Source organism: Plectropomus leopardus, chromosome 4 (assembly GCF_008729295.1).
Source record: "Plectropomus leopardus isolate mb chromosome 4, YSFRI_Pleo_2.0, whole genome shotgun sequence".
Taxonomy (NCBI): domain Eukaryota; kingdom Metazoa; phylum Chordata; class Actinopteri; order Perciformes; family Serranidae; genus Plectropomus; species Plectropomus leopardus.
This window is the reverse complement of record NC_056466.1, coordinates 23,847,412-23,869,650: the sequence shown is the minus strand read 5'-3', so window position 1 is coordinate 23,869,650 and position 22,239 is coordinate 23,847,412. Positions and strand designations below refer to the sequence as shown.

The window sequence follows — 22,239 nt, the reverse complement described above, 5'->3', positions numbered from 1 at the left end:
AGCTGTGAGATGATAATTCTAGTTTATTACTAATTACATTGTTTTGCCATTGTGTTGCATATGCTCAATGTTTTTATGTCTCTTTTTATATATAAAGCACATTTAGTTTCTTTATAATGAAACATGCTCTATACATAAAGCTGACTTGATGAGTTAAGATCCAGGAACAGAACCGTAATGATTTTCTTTTTCTTTAGTGTTGAATGTTTTTTATCACAGTTATACCACAGTTTAAAGTGGATTGGTGTAAAGATGTGTGTGTGTGTATGTGAGAGTTTCAGCAGAGCCAGTGTCTTTTTAAGACAAAAATAATCAATAAGAAAAAAATAACCCCATACTATATTAAACGGGGCATTTTTTCTTTGTTGTACATTTGAATAAATGTATTTGTTAACAGTTTGGACCGCATGTGTTAAAATGTAAAAAAAAAAAAAAAAAAAGTAAAATGTAATGTAAATTTTACATAGCTGGCTAAAGCCATTTATTGCCCCTGTTAATAAATGGAAAAAGAATATCTATAACAACTCAATGCTGCATAGGTCTGAATGTCATTACCAAAAGATGCATCAGGTCATCCTTTTCGAAAACTTGCTCTGCAGGAAACGGAGAGTCGTTAAAACAGCACCAGCACCTCTCACATCAGATTCATAGCAAAGTTTGATTTACTGACAAGAAAGAACGCGGACACATGCTGTGTTCAAGCCACTCCTAATCACAATAAAACAAGATGACAGTACTGATGGCAGATTTGATTGATGGCACATGTGACTAAGGATGTCAATTGGGTCGAAAGCGGAACTACAGGAGGCATCTAATAATACAGCCTTATTCTAGAAAAAGGCTTAATTAAATGCCTTTCCAAGGCTTGACTGTATTTACTGGAAGAGTCTTTCATTGTTTCGGGCTACGCCTAGAATTCTTTTTCTTCTTTTTCAAACTCACTCAGCTGGCATTCAAAATAATCAAATGCCAAGAGAAACACTGATTGATGACGTGCCTGACTTTCTGGTAAAGGCCAGGCATGGTAGGTTTCTTTTTCTATCATTTGATTTGATTCTCGGAAATGCGATGTGCTATAACACAGAAACACACGGAGCGACAGGCCTCAGTGTAGAGAGGGCACAGACAGTTGACCAGGTCTTGTGGCAGGGCATTTGTAAAGGGGGTATAGAGGCAACAGCACGACTCTACCTCAACAGATCTACAGTAACTCTCTTTGTGAAGTACAGCAATAGATAGGCAAGACAATATAAATGTATTTATATTGCATAATTCATACCCAAAGGCAATCCAAAGTGCTTTACATATTCAACTAAGTTCACTGTAGCCCAATCACAAAGCATGCTGCTAAGGGCTGAACAAATGTATTTAAATTTGAGCTTTAAAGTCCAATATCACACATCATAATTAGCCTCAGAGGGCTTTAAAACATATGACATCCCTCTGTCCTTGGACCCTCACAGCGGATAAGTAAACCCTCCCAAAAAAAAATCTGTAACGGTGGGGAAAAAAAGAGCAGCTGAGGAGGGATCCCTCTTCCATGACAGACAGACGTGCAGCAGATGCCGTGTGTACAGAGCAGATCGACGTAACATAGATTCTGTATGCAATGCAGTTTGTAACACATCTTATACTTACTTTACTTTGACTTACATTCTTATACCACAATTTTAATAATTTTTACTATTAATATTCCACTAAATGTAAGGGGATTAATGTTTCATGTTTTACAACACTTAAAATTACTTTTTCTTTTTTAAAGCTGAAGTTACTGGTTAAATTAAGATTTTATGATAAATTTGATGATTGCTTATAAAATGCAGTGCACTGGTAAAAAAAAAAAACTTTGGCTTGTGACCCTAGACAAAAAGGCAGGGTTTTCTTTTGTTTTTCTTTACGTGTATTTTGCTCATACATCTGTGTTTTTACTGAGGTAGGCTTTTCTGTACATATCATTGATCTAAATTTGGTTAGTCAGCTTACTTCATAAAGGGCTCTCAACTCTGGAACACATTACCACAGAAATCAAATTATTCAAGATATAAAATCCTTTACAACAAAGATTAAAGCTCCAGTGTGTTGGCTTTAGGGGATATATTGCCAGAAATTGACTATCAATTAAAAAGTATATTTTCTTTAACATATTATCAGCTGAAATAAGCATTGTTTTGTTTTCATTAGCTCAGAATGTGCTGATTATATCTACATATGGAGCAGGTCCTCATTAATGGAGATCGCCATGTTGCACTGCCATTTTTTCTACAGTAGCCAGAACAGATTAGCCGCCTCAGCTGCCATAGTGTGCAGCTGGAAGAAAATTGATTTTTTGAAACTGCGTAATTTAGAGGTTTTACCCATTTAAATTACTGGGTCTGTTTGTTTTGAAAAGGAGGAGACCTCTGTGCATAATCAGTTTCAGTTATCATAATAAAGTAAAAAAAAAAAAAAGGTTACCACACATAAGCAGCTGTTTGGATAGCAACCCGTCTCTGATGAGCTAAAAAGTGTCGTAAAACATTGATTTGTAAGATAAAAGTGGTTTATTTAGTGTTTGTTCCTTACTCTGCTGTTTGAGGAAGAAGGCTGCATAATCTGCATTATTTTTGTGTTTATACACAGATCCGGGCAGCAAAATATCTCCCCTTTCTTGTATAACAAAGTACCTTGTCTTTGTGTCATAAGTATGACTTTTTTTTGTTGTTGTTATGGTTGTTGTTGTATTGGTTTATATACAGTAAAAAAAAAAAAGTTTAAAAGAGCTTAAATATTAGGGCGCCTGGTGGGTCAGTGGATAGAGTGGCGCCCCATGTACAGAGGCTGTGTTCTCACCGCAGGGGCCTTCTGCTTCAAGTCCAGCCTCGGCCCCTTGCTGCATGTCTCCCCCTTTCACGCTCACAATTAAAAGCAATAAAAGCCCCAAAAACTTATCTTTAAAAATAAAAAATAAATTTAATATTGTGCAAATGCGACCTATCTAGTTAAGAGTAACAAGATGTGTATTGTTAATTTTTGTTTTTTGTTCTCTCTCTCAGCATCCCTGTCAATCATCTTGACATCTCTGACATGTTTCCTCATAATTCCACAACTTGATAATAAAGTCCATTGTTTGACAACGTTTTTGGTACGTCATAAGACATTTTTCCTGTTGGCACATGTGTTGTTTTTTTTTTCCAGAGTAGTTCAAAGTAGAAGGTCATATTTCCTCTTGCCTTTGCCAGCTTGTAAAAGATCACAAGATGCTGTAAATCTGAGTACACTGCATTGAGAATACAACAGAATTAAAATTTTTAATAGAGGTATTAAATCATGGCTAAAAGAGAAACAAATTTGTTCTTACATTTAATACCACAAATAACACCTCAGTATTTAACATTTTGTGTGGATGTATTTTGTGTATGGATCTGGTCCATATTAAATAAAATAAACTAAAATTATAATCTAATGAATCATTAGCATTACTTGAAGGGAGGCAGTTTTATCATTAGAAAAATGACTGCTGTCTGCAGCAAAAACTCTATTTTTGTGCATTTTTGTCAAAACATACATTACATACAAAACAGAAAATTTGCTCTCAGGGAGATGTCTCAAAATCCCATATGTTCAATGTGAAATGACACCCACATTTACAATACTATACTTCTGTAAAGTATTACAAACAAAGCATTATTCAAGTTGCAGATGATTACAAATTATCTAAGCACTGATCATGAACTGCATGTTAATCTTGTTAAACCTGTTCTTGTCTGAACAAGACTTCTCTCAATGTATAATTATACTCATAAAGTCACCATAATAAAACTAATAGGTCAAATTGATTTCCTCTAAATCCATAGAAACTAAAGCTTTCCTAGATTCATCTTGCATAATGCTGTGGAGGGTATCACCTCATTTAGAAAACAGTCTGTAATGTCTCCACTCTGTTTCTGTGGTGCTGCAGCTGTCTCTGCCTATTGTCTGCGTGTGCGCGCACAAATGGTAAGCCTGCATGTCCACGGTCACGTCACAATTCCAGCTCCGGCCGCAATCAGTGAGCTGGTGGAGGGTATTACCCACTTCATAGGTCCTCCAGTATGTGTAAATAGCTGCGTGACCTACCCCAAATAACCTGCAATGATGACTGCTATTATTAGAACAACTTACTATTTTATGTCCTCTTTCCCCCCCTTCAACCCTGTCACAAGGACAGCTGAGGCATGTTCAAAGAAGAAAGAGGAAGAGGCAAAAACAGGGCTGTAAAAAAGGGGTAAGAAAAGATTGGATCAACTCAGAAAAAAGCTGAGAAAAAAACCATGATGAAACCGTGACGCTACAAGCTTAATTTTAGGCACCTTATTTGTCTTAATTGCTACAAAGTATAAACAGGAGACAAATTAAAGGGAAAACCTGAATTAAAGAGTGAAGAAAGAAATCGAATGCAGATGTCTCTGTGTACCAGGGCTCACTGGATGGTTTTGTGAGTTTGAAAATGATGAGAATGAAACTCTATTACAGTCAGCTGATCTCAAACCAGTTTCACACCTGGAAGATTTTGGAACAATGTCTACAACAATGCTCTCGACCACCATCTCCATAAGAGCGACTGATATAATATGAACTTTTATCTTCAAATCCATTCAGTGATGTCGGTGACTGTCTCTGATGCTTTATCTACATTTGTTTGTGTCTAGTTGTTTGTTTTTACTTTTTAACTCCTGCACTCAGGGCTCTCTTTATCTCAGATTTCCTGATTAAATAAAGTTGAATTTTTAAATAATGGGATATCTTGTGGAGGAATTTTGTTCTTCGCAAGGAATTTTGAAGCTGCTTTGGGGGCTTGTGGTCTTAATCAGCTTGCTTTATTATTTACGAAAAGCTGAGTCTAAAATGATTTTTTAGTTTAACTTTGGCTTGAACTGATGCTGCTCTAATGTTGATTTGTATACTTGTTTTATATTTGTAATTTTTCATTATGTATTTCACATTGCTTTTATCTCCAACTATAGATTGCTGCTGATGACTATCATCACTGTGTTCCTGTTTTGGAAACATTCAGGCGCAGGCAAGTAACTTATAGAATATTGTGCGCTGACAGTACAAAGATCCCAATCTTTTAGATTTGTCAGCAGGCTTTATGCTTCCTAAGATAAGATTGCACTTGAAGGAATAGTTCAGATGTTTTAAAGTGAGGTTGTTTGGTGACTTTGAAGAGAGCATAAATGTGGAACTGAAGCTGCTAATGGCTTCCCAATGCTTCTCGTAACTGGAAGCAAACTGATATACACTTTACTTATATAATAAACTGACTATGGATAAGTGCCTCATACAACCTGACTTAAAAAAATATGAACTATCACTTTACTTTACTTTAATATTATCTTATGAAGCATAAAGCCCACTAACAAATCTAAAGGATCAGTTCACTTTCAATTCAATTAGCTGAAAATTAACTTAGCTCTAATTTTTCAAAAACTCCTAACTGAAAAGGCTTCATCAACATATTGATCTGTTGCTTTAATAAATGAGTTATAATGTGTACACTCAATTAATATTTCCTTTGCATTTTGAACTGATTGAGCCTGAAAGATCACACACTGCCATCAACAAATGCCTTCTTGTCCTATATTTTGCCTTGAGCTGAGTGTGGCCACCACAGGGACGGGCCACCTCCGCCCATCCAGGCTGTCAAATATTCTCCCTCCCTTCCCTAACTCCATACAAGTGACACTGCCACCCTGTTGACCAATCACAGGCTGAGTGGCTGCTGCTGAAAAGCAGAAGCACAACGGAGGCTGCACACTTTTGAAAACCCGTTTCACATGACATCTTCTTGGGGAGCACTCTTAGACACACACAGGCCATCGTTTTGATGTCCTTGACCTACTTATGTTGTAACTGAGCTGTTATTTTCTGCTTCTTCAGTGAGGATTTGCATGACTTCAGTGAAGTTTTTTTGCAACATTATTTCACTTGAATTATAAATAGATATTCAGCTCTTTCCTGTGTGTTTTTCACACATCTGCCACCATGTGCCTTCTGACAGCTGCCCTGCTGTTGTCTTTACTTGGTGAGTATGTTTTGCAATCTTTGCCCTTTGCAAAATGTGCCACTCTGGCTTTGTGAGTGGTTTGTGTATTCAGCACACTAATGTTTATGTCGGGGATTTAAACCACGTGCCACAGAGGACAGAGAGTCTGCAGGTTTTCTGCCAACAGAAGTTATTTTACTGATTAGTGTCTTTGTTCTGGTTTGTTTATTAGCTGCTCTTTCTTTGGTTCAAAGGACAACCTGCAGATTATGTTATTTAGTAGCACATGGGTGCAGCTCCCTCTCTGAATCCCAGAGAGGCTTGAAACGATCTCAATGATCAAATTAGAAACATGTGATGTTAGTGCTCTCTAACTATAAGTGCAGTGGATCCCACTTAGGCACAATTTGCTGATTTTACATGTGCAAATTGACAATAACAAACCAATTTGCTTGCACACCAACCTGAGCAACCTGCAATCCTTTTTTATTGTTATTAGTGGTTTGTAGTCCTTGGAAATAGATAGCGTTCGGACAGTCCTCAGAATCTGTTTATCCTGCAGACAATGAAATGTTTTACTAAATGTTTTTACTGTATCCCAGACAAAAATATCAGCCAGTTGTAACCTTGGTTGAATCCAAGGATATGTTTATAAAAATCAGTGAAATCAGTTGAGGTATAACAACTCTAGGTCAGACATTACATCAATAATAAGTGAAAAAAACTATGAAAGTGATGATAATAAACATCAGGGCTGTTGTCAAAGACAGAAAGTAACGTTTCTGCCATTAAGACTTCAAATGTCATGACGGTGGCCACTATATATAACATTAAACTGAGAACAGAAACTAAAAGGTGCATGCAACCTAACTTGAACAGTAATCTGCTATAGTATCACCTAACAAAACGGATACAACACTGTTATAGACACAGATCTCTCGAGGTTAATTAGTACTATGTACTGTCTTGCATAACTAAAAAAAATTTTAAAAATCAAATATGGCAATTATAAGTTGTTAAAAACATAGCTTCATGTGTAACTAAATCAGGTGATTAAACATAATTAGTGCGACAATTTTTCTTTAAATAGCAATGACCTGTCGCAGATATTTCACATAAATGTCATTATAAATCATCATCATCATCATGAATATATAATTGGCCATATAAAATTTGCAGAATTTTAATGTGAAAAGATATTCAATTATATAATTTTCCGAATTTCCATTCCCGTCAGGGTGCAGAAACTAATGAACCACTCACACCAAGCAAATTGACCGTTTATACGCATGTTGAAACAGGTTTAAAATTGCCCTCGCTTCAAGCAATGCACACTCTCTAACCCTGTTTTTGTGTCTGTATTATTATTCTTCTGCTTAATTTTCTGGAGACTTTTCTCAAGGACTCTAATTTCCTGGTACAAAACTTGTTTAAAATTTCAGCAGATTTTAATATTTTATGAATGGATGAAAAGTTCAAACTCTGAGAAGTCTGCCCATTTATGAAAGTTTTCAACTACTTTTGAACCCCTTCATTATTCATTCAGTTTTTCACTTCAAAATGTATTCGAGCTTGAACCCAGTTTCCTCAGATTTTCATACCTTGTTGAAAACTAACCTGAAAGTTAAAACCTACAGTGTGTGTAACATGACACTACTTCAACTGCCCCTTGTCTTCTAATGTCTCAACTGATGATTTTTTACACATATTTTCTTTAATATGCTGACAGTTAAGTTTGAAATAGTTTAAATGTCACCTGCTAGTGAAGTAGAAATGTGTCAACATTAATCATTAGAACAGTGCATTAGCTAGAGTAAAATGTTTGTAAATGGATACACTGATGCCTCTGAGGGTATTGCTGAATAATATCAGAGTTCTGTGTGTGGAGTTGTGCATTCACAAGTGTTGGGACCCAGAATACTACCTTTACCTCCTATTTGTCACCCTTTTCAGATTCCATTTTCTGTGTTCAGTTTATGGCACCTCTGAACATGGGAGGAGTCACAGGGCAGGTGTACTTTAACTCCACCTCCGGTATGGCCACTGTCAACGTCTCAGGCGCTGGGTCCTGTAGTTCAGTCAACTTCTCCCTCAGTGAGTTCCCTGTCAAGTATGGCCATTTTGCTCAGCCCTGTTCCAAGGCACACATTGGCTCGAGCATCTTCACTTTCATGGCCGATCCTTCCTCAAACCCCTCCATCAACGTGTCAGGCCTCTTTGAACAAAACTCAAATCTGGACGACTTCTCGCTGACTTTGTATACGTGTAACGGCACGAAAGTATGCACGGCTGTAAGTCAAGGTCAAACGCTCAAGACTTATCAGGCCAGGTTCAACATACCCATCGCGGGTAATGTTTACATTCGCCTTAACAATGGAAACAATGATCCCAGGCTGCTTGCAGACCTAGTTACAATCGGTCAGGTCAATGCCTCAAAATCTAATGTCACTCTCTTTGCATCTCCAAGCTCTGCTGCAAGCTGCAGTGTTCTTTTGGGAAGCTTAGATTCCTCAACTTTGACCACTCTGGGTGTTGTGAAAGTCGGTACCCCTCTGATGCCTGCGAAATCCCGTCTGGACCTGACCAGCTTCAACATGAACTATCGATTTCTTCTCCTCAAGACAGGGTCGAGTTATAAGTGTGCCAAGATTTATCCTGTACCTGAGAAACAGGTCAGTGCTGTTGTTAATATGAGAGGGATCAAAGGATACTTCAGCTTCCGTCAGGCTTCCCCATTTGATGCAACAAAGTTGATGGTGAATCTGACTAACTTACAGAGCAAAGTCGGCCCTTACCACGTCCATCATTTTCCTCTCCCCTCAGTCAGGTCACCTTCATATAGCCGGTGCTCAAATGATAATGTTGGTGGCCACTGGAATCCATTCGGTGTTGACACGAATGCCCCAACATACCCAGAAATGCCCGGTTCAACGCATGACATGTATGAGATCGGTGATCTCAGTGCCAAGCATATGTCGCTTGCAGGTGCAAATGAGGTGAACATGATGTTCACAGACTACAACCTTCCTCTTTTTGGAAGGAACAGCATCGTAGGTCGCTCAGTTGTGATCCATCAACCAGATGGTGCCAGGTATGTTTGTGCCAGCATCAGTTATCCTGGTGAAGTGATTGTAGCGAGAGCCAGATTTCAGTTCCCTGTGGTTGGTGAGATCTGGTTCACCCAGCTGATGAACAACCCTCTGTCAGACGTATCCATCTTCATGGATCTGGTGTACGGAAATTCCTCAATGACACCAACCAAAAACCACAACTGGCATGTTCACACCTACCCCATCAGCTCAGAAAGAGATGATGATGAAAATCGCTGTGGCTCAGTAGGAGGACACTGGAACCCATTTGACATCAACACAACAGACAGCAGCTATGCTCTCCACTGTAACCCATCCAGGCCCTTTTCTTGCGAGGTGGGAGACCTTTCCAGCAAACACAGCACCATCAACCTCGGCACCAAAGTGGGCGGAGTGGAAGCAAAAAACTTCTTCACTGATGTCACATCTTGGGTGCCCGAGGCAGGCATTATTGGTCGTTCAGTGGTCATCCATCAAGCAGAAAGAGGAGGGCCGAGGATTGCTTGTGCCAATGTCACAATGGTGCGAGTCCCTAAAGCTAGCTTAGGTACCTGGTTTGGCTCCCAAATACAAAGCGGCCAGATCAAGTTCACCCAGGCTGTCCCACTCGGACCCACAACTATAAATGTATCTCTAATTAACCTGAACTCCTCAGCTGCGGGTTACCATGTCCACATACTGCCAGTCAAACCTGGTAGCTCAGACCCTTGCTCCAACGCAAACATCTTGGGCCACTACAACCCGCTAGGCTGGAACATATCAAACAGCCCCGGACCTGGAGTCGGCACAGTGGACCAGTATGAGATTGGTGACATAAGCGGGAAGTTTGGGACGCTGGCTGGCCTCAATAAGTCTATGGCTGTATACATGGATCCCAACATGCCATTATATGGACCCTTCAGCATAGTTGGAAGGTCGGTGGTGATTCACGCACCTAACGGATCAAGGTGAGAGCCTGTGTGCTTTTTGTTTGTGCTTATTTGAGGGAAAGAAACCAACAGAGGGTGAAACTGAAGGAGAGAAGAAGATATGTGAACATTTTCAGATAGATTCCTATATTGAAACAAGAAGTGGTGAGCACTGACTATTTTCTGTCATGTGCAGATACAGCATACAGAAAATGGGATCAGTTTTAGCAGATGTCAAGTCTGAGTCATCACTGATGTCTTTGCAGCATGAGCAGACTAACGTATCAAAGCTTCGCCACCCTGAGTGGCCCTCTGGCACAGTGACAGACTTGGGTCGTCTTTTGAGGGCAATTACAGGTGTAGGGTGTCCTAGACATAGAGTCATATCATAATGTTTTGTATTATAACACACAGATAATCCTCCTCATTCATTGGGAATGACTCAACAAAATATTGTGAAGGAGAACATTCTAATGGTTAATCCTGCAGGATTTGAATGTTTTGCTCATCTTGTATTTTTGTGTCTTTTTGTGCATGTATGTACATGAATGTTTGTGTTTTCTATACAGAATTCGGTGTGCTAATATCTCAGCTGAAAGAAATTCAGATGGACGATGGATTATTGCCAAGGCAGTGTTCAACGGCAGCGTGAATGGGACAGTTATGCTGGTAAGACCCAACAAAAGCCAAAGTCTTTTCAACTAAACATCAATTAATTGTATTGACTGAAGGCTTGGTCAGAAATCCAAGTGTTAACCTAGCAAACACTAATGCTGTAATGAGATCCTTGTTTACTGTAAACAGAGATGAGTAATCCAAACTCTTTCCAACTCCACATCACACCATTTTCATACTTCATATTTTCATACAGCTCCATGGAGGCTGGCTGAAAGTGACGGCTGTTTTTTTTTTAAATCAGAGAATTTTACTCTCTAGGAGAGTTCCTCTTTAAGAAAGATGGTGGTTGCTCTCATCTCTTACAACACTTTTCAAAGAGTACGTTTATCTGCGGGTAGCTCGCACCAGTAATTATAGTAATCTTTACTCAACTGCCCAATTTTTTGTTGCCAAAGTTCAGCTTGCTAAATTAAGCCATAGTGCAAAATATCAAAACACATTTGAAGGAAGTGAGAAAAACAAGGCCAAGAGGTGGGACCAACTCACTGTTTTGCAAGTCACAAGTAAGTTTCAAGTCTTTGCACTCAAGTCCAAATTAAAGACTAACAAGTTCCAAGTCCTAAACTTTGAGTTCTGAGTCCTAAACAAGTCTTAATGCACTCTTCACCAAATGCATTGCCATTTTAAAAACAATGTAATTATATATTACATTTACAACAACAAAGCATGCTTTTAAAATTTGCTCTTGTTAAAACAAGTTTGTTAAAACAGGTGTGACTGAACTTAATCATAAATTGGATTAGTGGGGGGAAGGTATCAGGTATTTTCGTGGCAAATTGCTCAAGTCCAAGTAAAGTCACAAGTCATTGGTGTTAAAGTCCAAGTCGAGTTGCAAGTCTTTTTTGTCAAGTCAAATCTAAACTCTTCCAATTTGTGACTCAAGTCGCAAGTGCTAGTCATGTAACTCAAGTCCACACCGCTATCATTTTCATCATAAATAGTTTTTTTTTAAAAAAAAGCTCTATCTTTGTGCACTTATGGGCTGTTTGTTTTTTGAATAAGTGTTAAAAATGTCATTCGTGTGTGTAATGTATGCATGACCTAAACTGAATTAGGAAGTTGTGACTATTTAGAGGCAGAGATACATTTGTAAAACATCCATAATTCGTGTAAGAGAACTTGACTACAGTTCTGAAAAGGATTTCAAAAGTGCTTCCTTAATTCATCAAGTCAGAGGAAATTCTTTAGAAGACTGTGTAACCAATTCAAATGAGATTTCCACATTAAACCTAACTTATTAGAAGCCAACCTGCCACAAAAACATGACAGTATTTCTGCTGCACTGGACAGACAGTGAATTCATTATGCCTGTGGTGGGTTGCAACACAGAGCCATTGGTAGCATGGGTGAGATCATTAGCTTAGCTTAGCATTTGCCTGCTGGCTAGTGAAACCTACAGGCCCCCTGAACTAGGAAGCTCCACAAGGGAACAGCTGTCTCTGTCAGCCGCCCTCCAGATGCCCCATACTGAGCTCTGCAATACATCCATGGTTGAGAGCTTGTGATACTGTATCTCCCAAGAAGCAATATTATCAAGGATAGTATGGGAAATAAATAATATTGTTTGCCCAAATCTACTTATTTTTACCAGGCAGATTTAACTGAGAGTCATATAATGAGTGTAAGAATGGTTACAATGCAAAATACCTCCTTGTGTCCATTTTTACTGCCTTTGTATTTCAGCAAAACATCTACCCAGTACTGGTTTAACTAATTACTATGAGAGTATGACAGTGCACGTTTAGTTCAGTCTCTTTAATTGTCTGCTAATATGCTGACAGCGGCAGCAGATGTTTCCTGATGGGAGTAGCAGTGATGCCATACTGGAGGTGAACCTAAAAGCATTAAATGTAAGTACAGATTCTTAATGAATGGGTGAAATCATCATGTCTGTGTGTCAGTTTTAGCTCTTGCTGTATTTGTATCCAAATCCATAAACATCTGATATAAAAGCTTGTTTCTGATCAGACACTTTGTATTTATCTGTATTTTTGTTAATAACTTTAAGACTATCAACATTTTAGAAGCTCAGAATTGCCAACCGTGAGTGTGTGCACTTTGATCAAAAACAACTTAAGATAGTGTTAGACCAGCTAGCAAGTGTTAGGTTAAAAAGGAGCTGGTTAAGGTAAGGGTTAGGTTTACATCTCTTTACCTACAAGCTAAATTACATCTTAATGCATTATGAATACAGTAAATGGAAAAAGTGGATAATTTCTACATTTTGCCACATATTTAGTCACTACAATTTCCTTGAGTTCAAGTAACTGTTAAGAGGGATTGTATTGTACCAGTGGTGGGCGCAGTTTGTAGGGGGCTTGTCACGTAGGTTTCAAATAAAATGTGACTTTGCAAAAGGCAAAGAACAGTGAATTTGACATCAACATGGAAAGTGATGAGAAACAACTAATCATCCATATCCAGTACCATGCAGAAACACTGCAGTAGAGGTGGGATTCATTTAACACCAGCAACCTCTGCCACGTAGGAGCATGAAAGTGCTCTACGGAGGAGGAAACACTTCAGACGCTCAACATGCACGCACACACGCACACACACACACACACACACACACACACACACACACACACACACACACACACACACACAGATCCACAGAGATAGTGCCAGAGCTGTTTTGAGAGCAACAAAAGAGTGGTGTTAAGTTTCATTTTGGAAAGAGGTCATTCTCTAAGAAAATGTTTTGTTGCCTGTTGATGTTTTTTTGATACTCAGGATAAAGTATATAACCAGTATATAACTCTCTGTAACCTAAGGGCACGAGGTTTTACATTAACAGCAGTGAGAGGGGATGAATAATACAGTGCAGGCATTTAAGTTCCCAGATTTTGATTTTTGTCCACAATGTTAATGTGCTCATTTTTAATGTGTGTGTGTGTGTGTGTGTGTGTGTGTGTGTGTGTTTTTCCCTGTATCAATACTTTATCCAACCCCCTGCAGATGTCTAATGCATCCCTGTCCATCACCACCAACCCCAGCACCACCACCCGACAGTGCAGCAGTGGGGGAGGCACATTCAATCCCTTCAACATGACGTCAATGGTAAGATCGGACTGTGTCTACTTTACTTCTGCATGTCTGCCACCTATTCTCTTGACTGCTCTTGGAGTTTGATAATAGCATTGAAGTACTGAATCTGTTCAATAAGCACTGTAAATGTAAACATTTGCTTCTCATTTAGTTTTAAAGTTTTTAAGGCATGTTTAATTGTATGATTTTGTTCAGCATTTTTGCAGACCTTTACTGCAGGGCTGTTTGCAGATATTTATGTATCCTATGTTATCATCCTGTGTTGGTTTTTGTTCAGATTGTTTTAAACAAGATTTCATGAAGAATTTCATATCTGGATTACACCATTAGCAAATTTATAAATTACAATTAAATTTTAATTTAAATCAGGTCAATAATTACATTATAACCCCCTCATCAGCCGGGTACCTGGTAAATGGCATGATAGATGTCCCTCCTGTATTTTCTAGGAGTGTGTTTCATACAATAAGAACAATTTATCTAAATTCTTCAGTTATCATAGTGTACTTTATGTATAATAGATGGCCAACCCAGAGTCTTTTACAGGCATAGAGGGACATTTCTGTCTTTTATCAAGTTACTTTTATCCAGTGAATGATGTCACTTTGTTCAGTCTCTGAGAAATATTAATGTATTTCCTCAAAGTTTTGTCAGATTGGTTTGTGTATACTTGCATGACATCATAACTGAAATAATTTTATTCTCAATCACAGTAGGATTTATTAATTTGAAAATACTTGGACTTTTGCATTAATTGATATGTTCAGTTGTATTAATGGTTTACAACACTGGTTTCCAACCTGGGGTTGCGGAAGCTTTTAGCTTGTAAGGAGTTTAAGAAAACTTTAAATAACAACAACAAGCAGAGCAAACCTCAGCACTTCATTCATTTCATTTAAATAAAAGTATTCTTAGATTATCATAAATGTAAAATGTAAAAAAAAAAATTAGGGTAAGATCACAGTGAAGATCTGCACAAGCTATATTTACAGAGCTTTCTCTCTCTGTTAAAGAGTCTCATTAGAAAAGTATGCCACTAAACACCAAAGAGCTAATAGTGCTCTAGCCAAGCCTTAGGAAAAAGAAAACACTGAATTTTGTCAAAAAGGAGGTTCCTAAAAAAATCAGCAAAATTCATCTGTAATGCAAATTTTTCAGGAAATAATCTCTTCAAAATTTGTCCATATTGCATGTTTTACACAAACTCACTGTAACTATTGCATTCACTATTTGGATTATTAGTACGGTTTATCAGTTGTTCTGTCCTTATGCATTGAGTATAATATCCATAGGATACGTCATTTGGTCAGGGGTCTTCACATAATAGATAAGAAAAAAGGGTCCCTCAAGGAAATAGGCTGAGAACTACTGGTTAAGAAATTAAAGACCTTAGTCTTAAGGTCTTAGCGCTCAGTTGTAAGTCCTTTAATACTGTACATACGGGACAAAACATTCAAACAGTGAAGGGAAGTAAGTCTATTACTTGAGAGTTTCTTTTTCCAACTATAAAAACATGACCATTATGTGGTCAGTGTTTAAAGCACTTCCTTCTTTCTATTCTCTCTTCAGAGCTCCAACTGTTCACTATTAACCCCTCTGAGCTGTGTGGTGGGAGAGCTGTCTGCAAGACACGGTGCAGTCAGCCTGACTGAGCGACAGGTCTTCACTGACAGCATCATCGAGCTCTCTGGACAAAACTCTGGTACCAAACTGATTCAGTTTTAACATTTTGTTGAATGTAACAATGTGAAATGAACATAGGGAATTAATTAATTTTGCCTGTGTTTGCAGTGGTCCAAAGATCTGTACTGCTGAAGAACGGATCCAGCATCATTGCATGTGCCAACATTATCCCAGAATCCCCTTCAGCAAACCAGACTTTCCCCAGAGTGGCTAACTTTAGCTCGTGAGTGTATTAAAAATGCATCAGTTATAACCTTTTGTCACAATTTCATGCCAGTCTGTCAGTATTTGCCCTGAGCAGAACCTGAAGGGTTTGGTTATTGTAGACAAATTCCACAGAAGTGTTTGAGTGCTTTTTTGATTTTGTAAATTTGTTTGGTTTTGACAGGGCTGTGCCCAAATAAGAGTTACGCAAGTCGAATCGCATTTGGCTGTTCAGTGTGAATATTTGATGATTAACCTTGTTCCATACATAGTTTTAAAGTTTGGAAGTGGCTCTATGGGACCTTTAGTGGGACAGAGGCATTCACATAATATGATAAACAATCTAACGGTGCTAACTACAGGTCGTGCAACACCATTTTTTTTTTTGCCAACACTAGATATCAAAGAAAAGCAAGGTCTCTTCTCCTCTGTGCCTCTGTCTGCATTTCCACATCTCATGTATGAAATGCAGCATGCAAACACAGACAGCACAGGCTACACAGATCTGTGCTTTATAGCTCAATTGTAAAATCAAAATTTCAGTGCCACTGTTGGCAGTGTACATACTGAAGCGCTGCTGAAAAATCAAAACAATCTCCGAAGTTCACTGACCACCGTATTTGATCATATCTGGATTGGATAAGATGAAACACACTGAATACAATGCTCTGTGATATTATTCCAGTTAATTAGTGTATTACGTGATCACAAAGTTGATGTTCAGTTTCTTTTTGCCCAGATATGACTTCCGCAATAGGGTTGCAAATGTCCTGAATCTGACAACAGCGACAGTCACCATTCTGCATGGCTCTCCCCACACTGCAGCTAACACAAGGTGCCAGCGAGTCGAGTACATGGTATCTGGTAAGGCAGACACTCTCTAAATTAGAATATCCCACTAAAAAGGGCAACTGTATTAGGGTTAGAAACACGAGTAACAGTAGAACAGTAGTAGTAGTAATAGTGGTAACACTTTCTCTTTTTTATACTGGATATCATATTAAAACAATTAAAATCAAAATTTAATAGTACAGTCATTAACCATGCAATTCAAATCCTCAACTGACACCACCACTTAGGCAACAATAACATTTAAGTAGGTCACTTTGGGTGAGTAATACGGCCAGCTGACTCATCTCACCTCTTCAGAGAAGATCCTATAACTACAGGTTATTTGAAGAGCACTGTGTCAAACAAATCAACGCAGAATGTTGCATCTCCAGTACACACCAACTATAAAACCTCTCTGGAATGACATGGGAGTGCCACAAAAAAACAATGCTATCATTATTTGAAAAAATAAAGGTAAAGAGATTATTTGGAAAAAATAAGGGGAAAAAACAGAATGTAAAGCTGATTTGATCACATAAAGCCTGCATTATTACCATGGCTGTTGGGTTATGCATTCACTAACACACAGACGTTATTGTATGTGAGATATAATCTCAAGCTATCAGACTGTATGTACGCCTATAAACACTTCAGTCCTGTAGGACCCACCTGGGCAATCTGTGTGCCCAACGCTGTGTTCATCAGGTCAATGAACAATTACCGGCATTGAAAAATCTTTAGAAAACCTGAAAAATTGCTTAGTAACCTGAAGCTAGAGTTGAGTGTCTATGTGTCTCATTTTCTGTCCCAGCGGGGGAAACAGAGAAGGATCTGTACAGAGGTTTCACACAGTATAGCACAGGACGGGCATTTATGCCCTCACAAGTCTCCCACAAGCTGGAGAGTTTACTATTGCAATAAATCCTGAGCAAGAAGATGCACCAAGAGCTTTCAGACAGTGTGAAGCTGAGAATGAATCATGAACATTGTTGCGCTTGAGAGATTTAAAATAATTAATAGACTTTGACCTTGGTCGAGAGCAAAAGTGCGTGCAAAGTAATCACACCTACTTGACTACCAACTGAAGGGAAAGTTTGCCATGTAAGGGACCATAAAATAAGGAAGATATGTCAAATAACTTTTTTTAGCATGGGAGGGACTTTAAATGGTTGAATTTTGTTTATATTTTAAATACCCTCTGAATCATGAATATTGCTTGTGGGTTTGGCACTTTATCAAAGCCTCAAACTGTCAAAAAATAAAATTCATCATCAGGAATTCAAATTTTGACAGTCCTTGAACACGTCAAGGTCAACAATTACTTTCTTCGAAATGTCGTATTTAAGATTTCGCAAAAAATACATTGTTTGCATCAATTAGATCCTGTAAAAAATTAAATTAAATACTGCACTCCTGAGGGCGTGACAACAGTGAAAACTCAGTCCTTTTTTAAACTCCAGGATATAATTTTTACCTTTTAACATTTAACTTTCAAACACCGAAAGGTCAGTTTTCAAAATCTAAAAATGTCTACTGTGCAAAGTTAGTGATACTGCCTCTGCTGTGTATGAATGTTCACTACCGTAATATTTGCTCATTGCATTGGCTCCAGTACCTACATTTGGTGTGAATATGAACAAGATTTGAGGTGGAGGGAGGGTCATTTTCCCCCAGTCACTGAGGGAGTCTCAGGCAAACATGTTTGTGCTTTGGGGAGGGTTGAAAAAAAAAGCACAGTCCTTAATGGGAGTTATTTGTTATCTCTTAAACTTTTGAAATGACATGCAGAATTTCAGGTATTCATCTGACTCAATGATGGAAAAGCAAGTCCATAACTGCCTTTAGACTCAGCTCCAGTAATTATCAAGTATTGCAAATCAGTAACTGCGGCTTGGACAGTCTGCGTCTAATTGCCACATTGTCTGTATCTTACAGGGGATGTCAGCGCTGAACGTCTGGCGTCCGTCAAAAACAGCGAGATGATGGGTGTGTACAGAGAGTCTGAAACTTGCAGTAAGTACTCTCCATACTGTAATCATGACTTCAACTGGTCTTTAAGTGCATTCTGGGAGTCTGAAATTCTTTATGTATCAATGTCAATTGAATCAACTTTTGTAAGTCCCTCTGTGTTGAATGTACGAATATAACCAGCTCTCTGAAAGAAAAGATATCATGATCATTTCTGCTAGATTACATTAGTTTAAGATTTGTAAAAACATGTTACAACTGCAGTACATGATATGTAAAATGGAAAAAAAAAATGTCGCCATGCTCTCAGAGATGTCATTTCCTTTTTCCTCAGCTGATTTATTTTATTTTCATGGGCACTTAAAGGCAGCATTGTTTCTTTATTGGGGTGTGTGTATTCTTCTATTAATTTTAATAAGGCAATTACTGAGTACAAATGCAGTTGCCTATAAACTGAGTCATAGTCCTGCTTTAATTAAGATCCATTCCTCGCAGAAATAACCTGTGTGCACGTTTCTCATTTGATGCCCTCAGGTTTTGCAAGTCGGCTGCTGGCGCCAGGAACTTTCCTGCTTGGCCTGATGTTTGCTGCTGCCTGCCTGCTGCCATCTACTGTTTCCTTATAGCTCCAAGATTTGGCCACACCATGCATCATCAGCGTGGATACATGGATCCTCACACTGTAAAACTGTGAATATGTTTATGAAATGTAGCCCACCAAATGATACAATGGTCATCTGATTCATTATCAAGCCAATTATAACTGTGTTTCTTTAAACAGCTTACTTTTTGTAGCAATCATTTTAGGCTATTCTGTTCATGTAGCCGTTATAGAAACTTCATTTTTCCGCAGCAGATACTGATTGCATTTTATTTTATTGGACTGTTGGACTGGAGTGGGTGAAATTAATGCTGTACATTTTCAGATATCCTGACTTCTTTTTCTTTATTTATGCACCATCCATATATTCATGTCAAAATGTGTGTAAATATCTGGAAATCTGTGAATAAAGTACAATAATGTTTGTATACTTTGTGCCAAAAGTCTGTTACATAATATTGTCATTCATTTTAAGAGAAAGGCATTTATATAAAATGCTGATACCACTTAATAAGGCATCATTGAAAAGTGTATAGGAGTTGTAACTTGGGACTTAATCAGTGGTTCGTAAATAATTAACTATTGTTTATACAATAAATCAGCTAAATACTATTAATAAAAACAGTTTTAGGTTGATACATTGTGAAAAATCTCTGGCAAATATCTAATTTCAGCTCTTAGTTCATCGGTTATACTGCTTCAATTGATTTCTGACCTTTTATAAAATTGCTGCAGAGCACATGGACCAAAATCCATTTATTAACAGCATATAAACATTAACAACCAAGGACTTCATAAAACTATTAATTATTAACTTATCAGAGGCTAATAATTTATCTATATAGCATTATCTGATTAATTGTATTACTAAAGCCATTAACTATAACCCAGCTGCTAGTCTTTCGACCAGAACCAAGAAGTATAATCACATCAAACCGGTTTTAGCCTCTTTACATAAGCTTTCTGATTGTTTAAGAATTCATTTTAAGATCTCATTGATTACTTTTAATGCTCTTCTTGGCCTGGCTTCGTTTCAGACCTTTTAATCCCTTACTACTATTTGCGTAGTTTGAGATCCTCAGACAGAGGTTTTTCTGTCTCAAGGACAGAGATTTTGCACTACAGGAAACAAAGCTGTCAGCTTTATCTCCTTAAGATATGGGCTTCTTCTATCACAAAGCATCCTGATTTATCTAGGCTGTCTGTCTATTTTATTGTTATCTCATTTATTTTAATTCTCGGTTTTTATCTTGATTTTTAGTTTTGGCCTTCTTGTATCTTGTCTATTAGTTTGGTGACCGTTTATGACATTTTAGTTTATTTCATTCTCCTTGTATTTCAGATGTGTTTAGTTTTATTGTAAAGCACACAGGACGTCTTTAATGAGCCGAAATTGACAAGACTGTAAAAGGTCTTGAGATGATTTTTTAAACTGCTGTTAGTAAAGTGGTTAATGTTAGTAAAAAAATAATGAAGCTTAGTACTGCCAGTGCAGGTCATGATAACATACACTTCGGGTGTAGGAAGACAAATTAGTAAATGTGTGCCAAGAGAAAAGAAATTGGGTAAAAACAACAGGTTGCGAAATTAAATTGTCTAGTAAAATATTTTTTTTTTAAAACAAAGTAAATAAATAAAGTTTCAGTGAGGCTACACTTATCAGCTGACTTGATATTTCTTTTATGGGTCATTTTAATAAATAGTATTGAACTAATGGTATTATTTAGGCCTATTTATATAATCAGTTATTAATTAACAGTAATGCTTTTTTCCAGAGATGTGTACTTGAGTCACATGATTTGGACTCGACTCAGACTTGAGTCACAAATTTAAAGACTTCAGACTTGATTTAGCGAAATCAAAAAATAATTGCAATTTGACATGGACTTGAACCTTTAGACTTGAAAATAACTGATACCTTCCCTAATAACTAATGTTTACGTTAATCTTTTTATTTCATTCTGACATAAAACATAAACATGCAACAACATAATACTAACTGTATTTCAGAAAATGTTTGCAAATTTAGGAAGAGAATGTTGTTGACATTTTTCCAACATGATTTCAATGAGTCAGTGCTTTTTTTTAAATACGGTAACTGCATGATTTTATGGGCAGTGTTATATATGTTATATATTATTATTAACATGTTGTTAAGATACATTTAATGCCACTTTAAGAATGACATGACTTGAATGACTTTTTCTCTCTCTCTGCCTCTTAACCCATATACTGCTTCTTACCCCACAAGCATAACTCTCCAGAATCACATCACATATAAACATCAAAACACACACACACACACACACACACACATACCCAACCTAATATAATGTAATATATGATCTCTACAACTGGACTCTTGCTAAAACACATCACAGATCATAACTACTTCATGTTATTGCCTTTATGTATGTATGTTGTATGTACGTCTATTTCATTTGTCCTGTTCACCTTTTCTATATATTTCATTCCTTTTTGTCACATTATTTAACAATAAAGGGAAAAAATACATTTGTCACTTGTGGCCATGTATGTTGATGTTTAGATTTCTGGATCAAATTTCCTTGCTCTCAAAATGTCAATCAAATCATGTAAATATTTGCAGTTAAATTACATTTAATTTTGTCCCTTATTAATGACTCTTTAATTATCTTTATAATTATCATCATCATTACTATCATTATCATCATCATTACTATTATTATTCCTCTTTAATTACCTGGGCTTGGTTAGAGAGTGGTTGTGAAGGGTAGGGCTTGGGTGGGTAGAGGACAGTTGGCATAAATGTATAATGAACTATCATCTGTCTATCTCTGTAAAAATAAATAAAACAAAAAGGAAAAACAAAACTAACAATATAGGCTACATACAAATGATAACTTGGTTAAAACTCGAAACTCAAAGTTTAGATATTGGGACATGCCTTTCTTGATTTGGGACTTGGGTGCAAAAGTTGGCTACTTGTGAAAAAAAAAAGACTTGATCCCACCTCTGTTTTTATCAAGGCTTCCTTTTGTTAGTTTCAAGACTCCATATTTTACAGTAGTGTTGAGTTGTTGTGTATTTTTAGATAAGATAAGATAATCCTTTATTAGTCCCACAGTGGGGAAATTTCCAACATTGCAGCAGCAAAGAGATAGCAAAATAGAAAGATAACTGTGCAAAATAACCTATATTAATAAATAAGTACAAAAACAAGGAATGTGCAGGATAAAGATG

General features: G+C 37.4%; 1 protein-coding gene across 1 annotated transcript; it reads left to right on the top strand.

Annotated features, from left to right (window-relative positions):
- The first annotated feature begins 5,760 nt into the window (after positions 1-5,760).
- Positions 5,761-19,224, top strand: cusr (Copper-only SOD repeat protein). Its single transcript, XM_042485910.1, has 10 exons — positions 5,761-6,043; positions 7,958-10,040; positions 10,571-10,670; positions 12,461-12,529; positions 13,641-13,742; positions 15,300-15,432; positions 15,522-15,636; positions 16,357-16,481; positions 18,384-18,461; positions 18,951-19,224. Exons 1-10 carry the CDS (start codon positions 6,004-6,006, stop codon positions 19,040-19,042), a joined length of 2,937 nt encoding a protein of 978 aa, XP_042341844.1. The 5' UTR covers positions 5,761-6,003; the 3' UTR covers positions 19,043-19,224.
- Positions 19,225-22,239: the final 3,015 nt, after the last annotated feature.

Bases quoted from the DNA above. Each gene is read 5' to 3' on its own strand.
- cusr (XM_042485910.1), top strand. From the start codon at position 6,004: ATGTGCCTTCTGACAGCTGCCCTGCTGTTGTCTTTACTTG. The intron at 15,433-15,521 runs GTACCAAACTGA...CTGTGTTTGCAG, and splicing joins GCTCTCTGGACAAAACTCTG to TGGTCCAAAGATCTGTACTG. The intron at 16,482-18,383 runs GTAAGGCAGACA...TGTATCTTACAG, and splicing joins AGTCGAGTACATGGTATCTG to GGGATGTCAGCGCTGAACGT.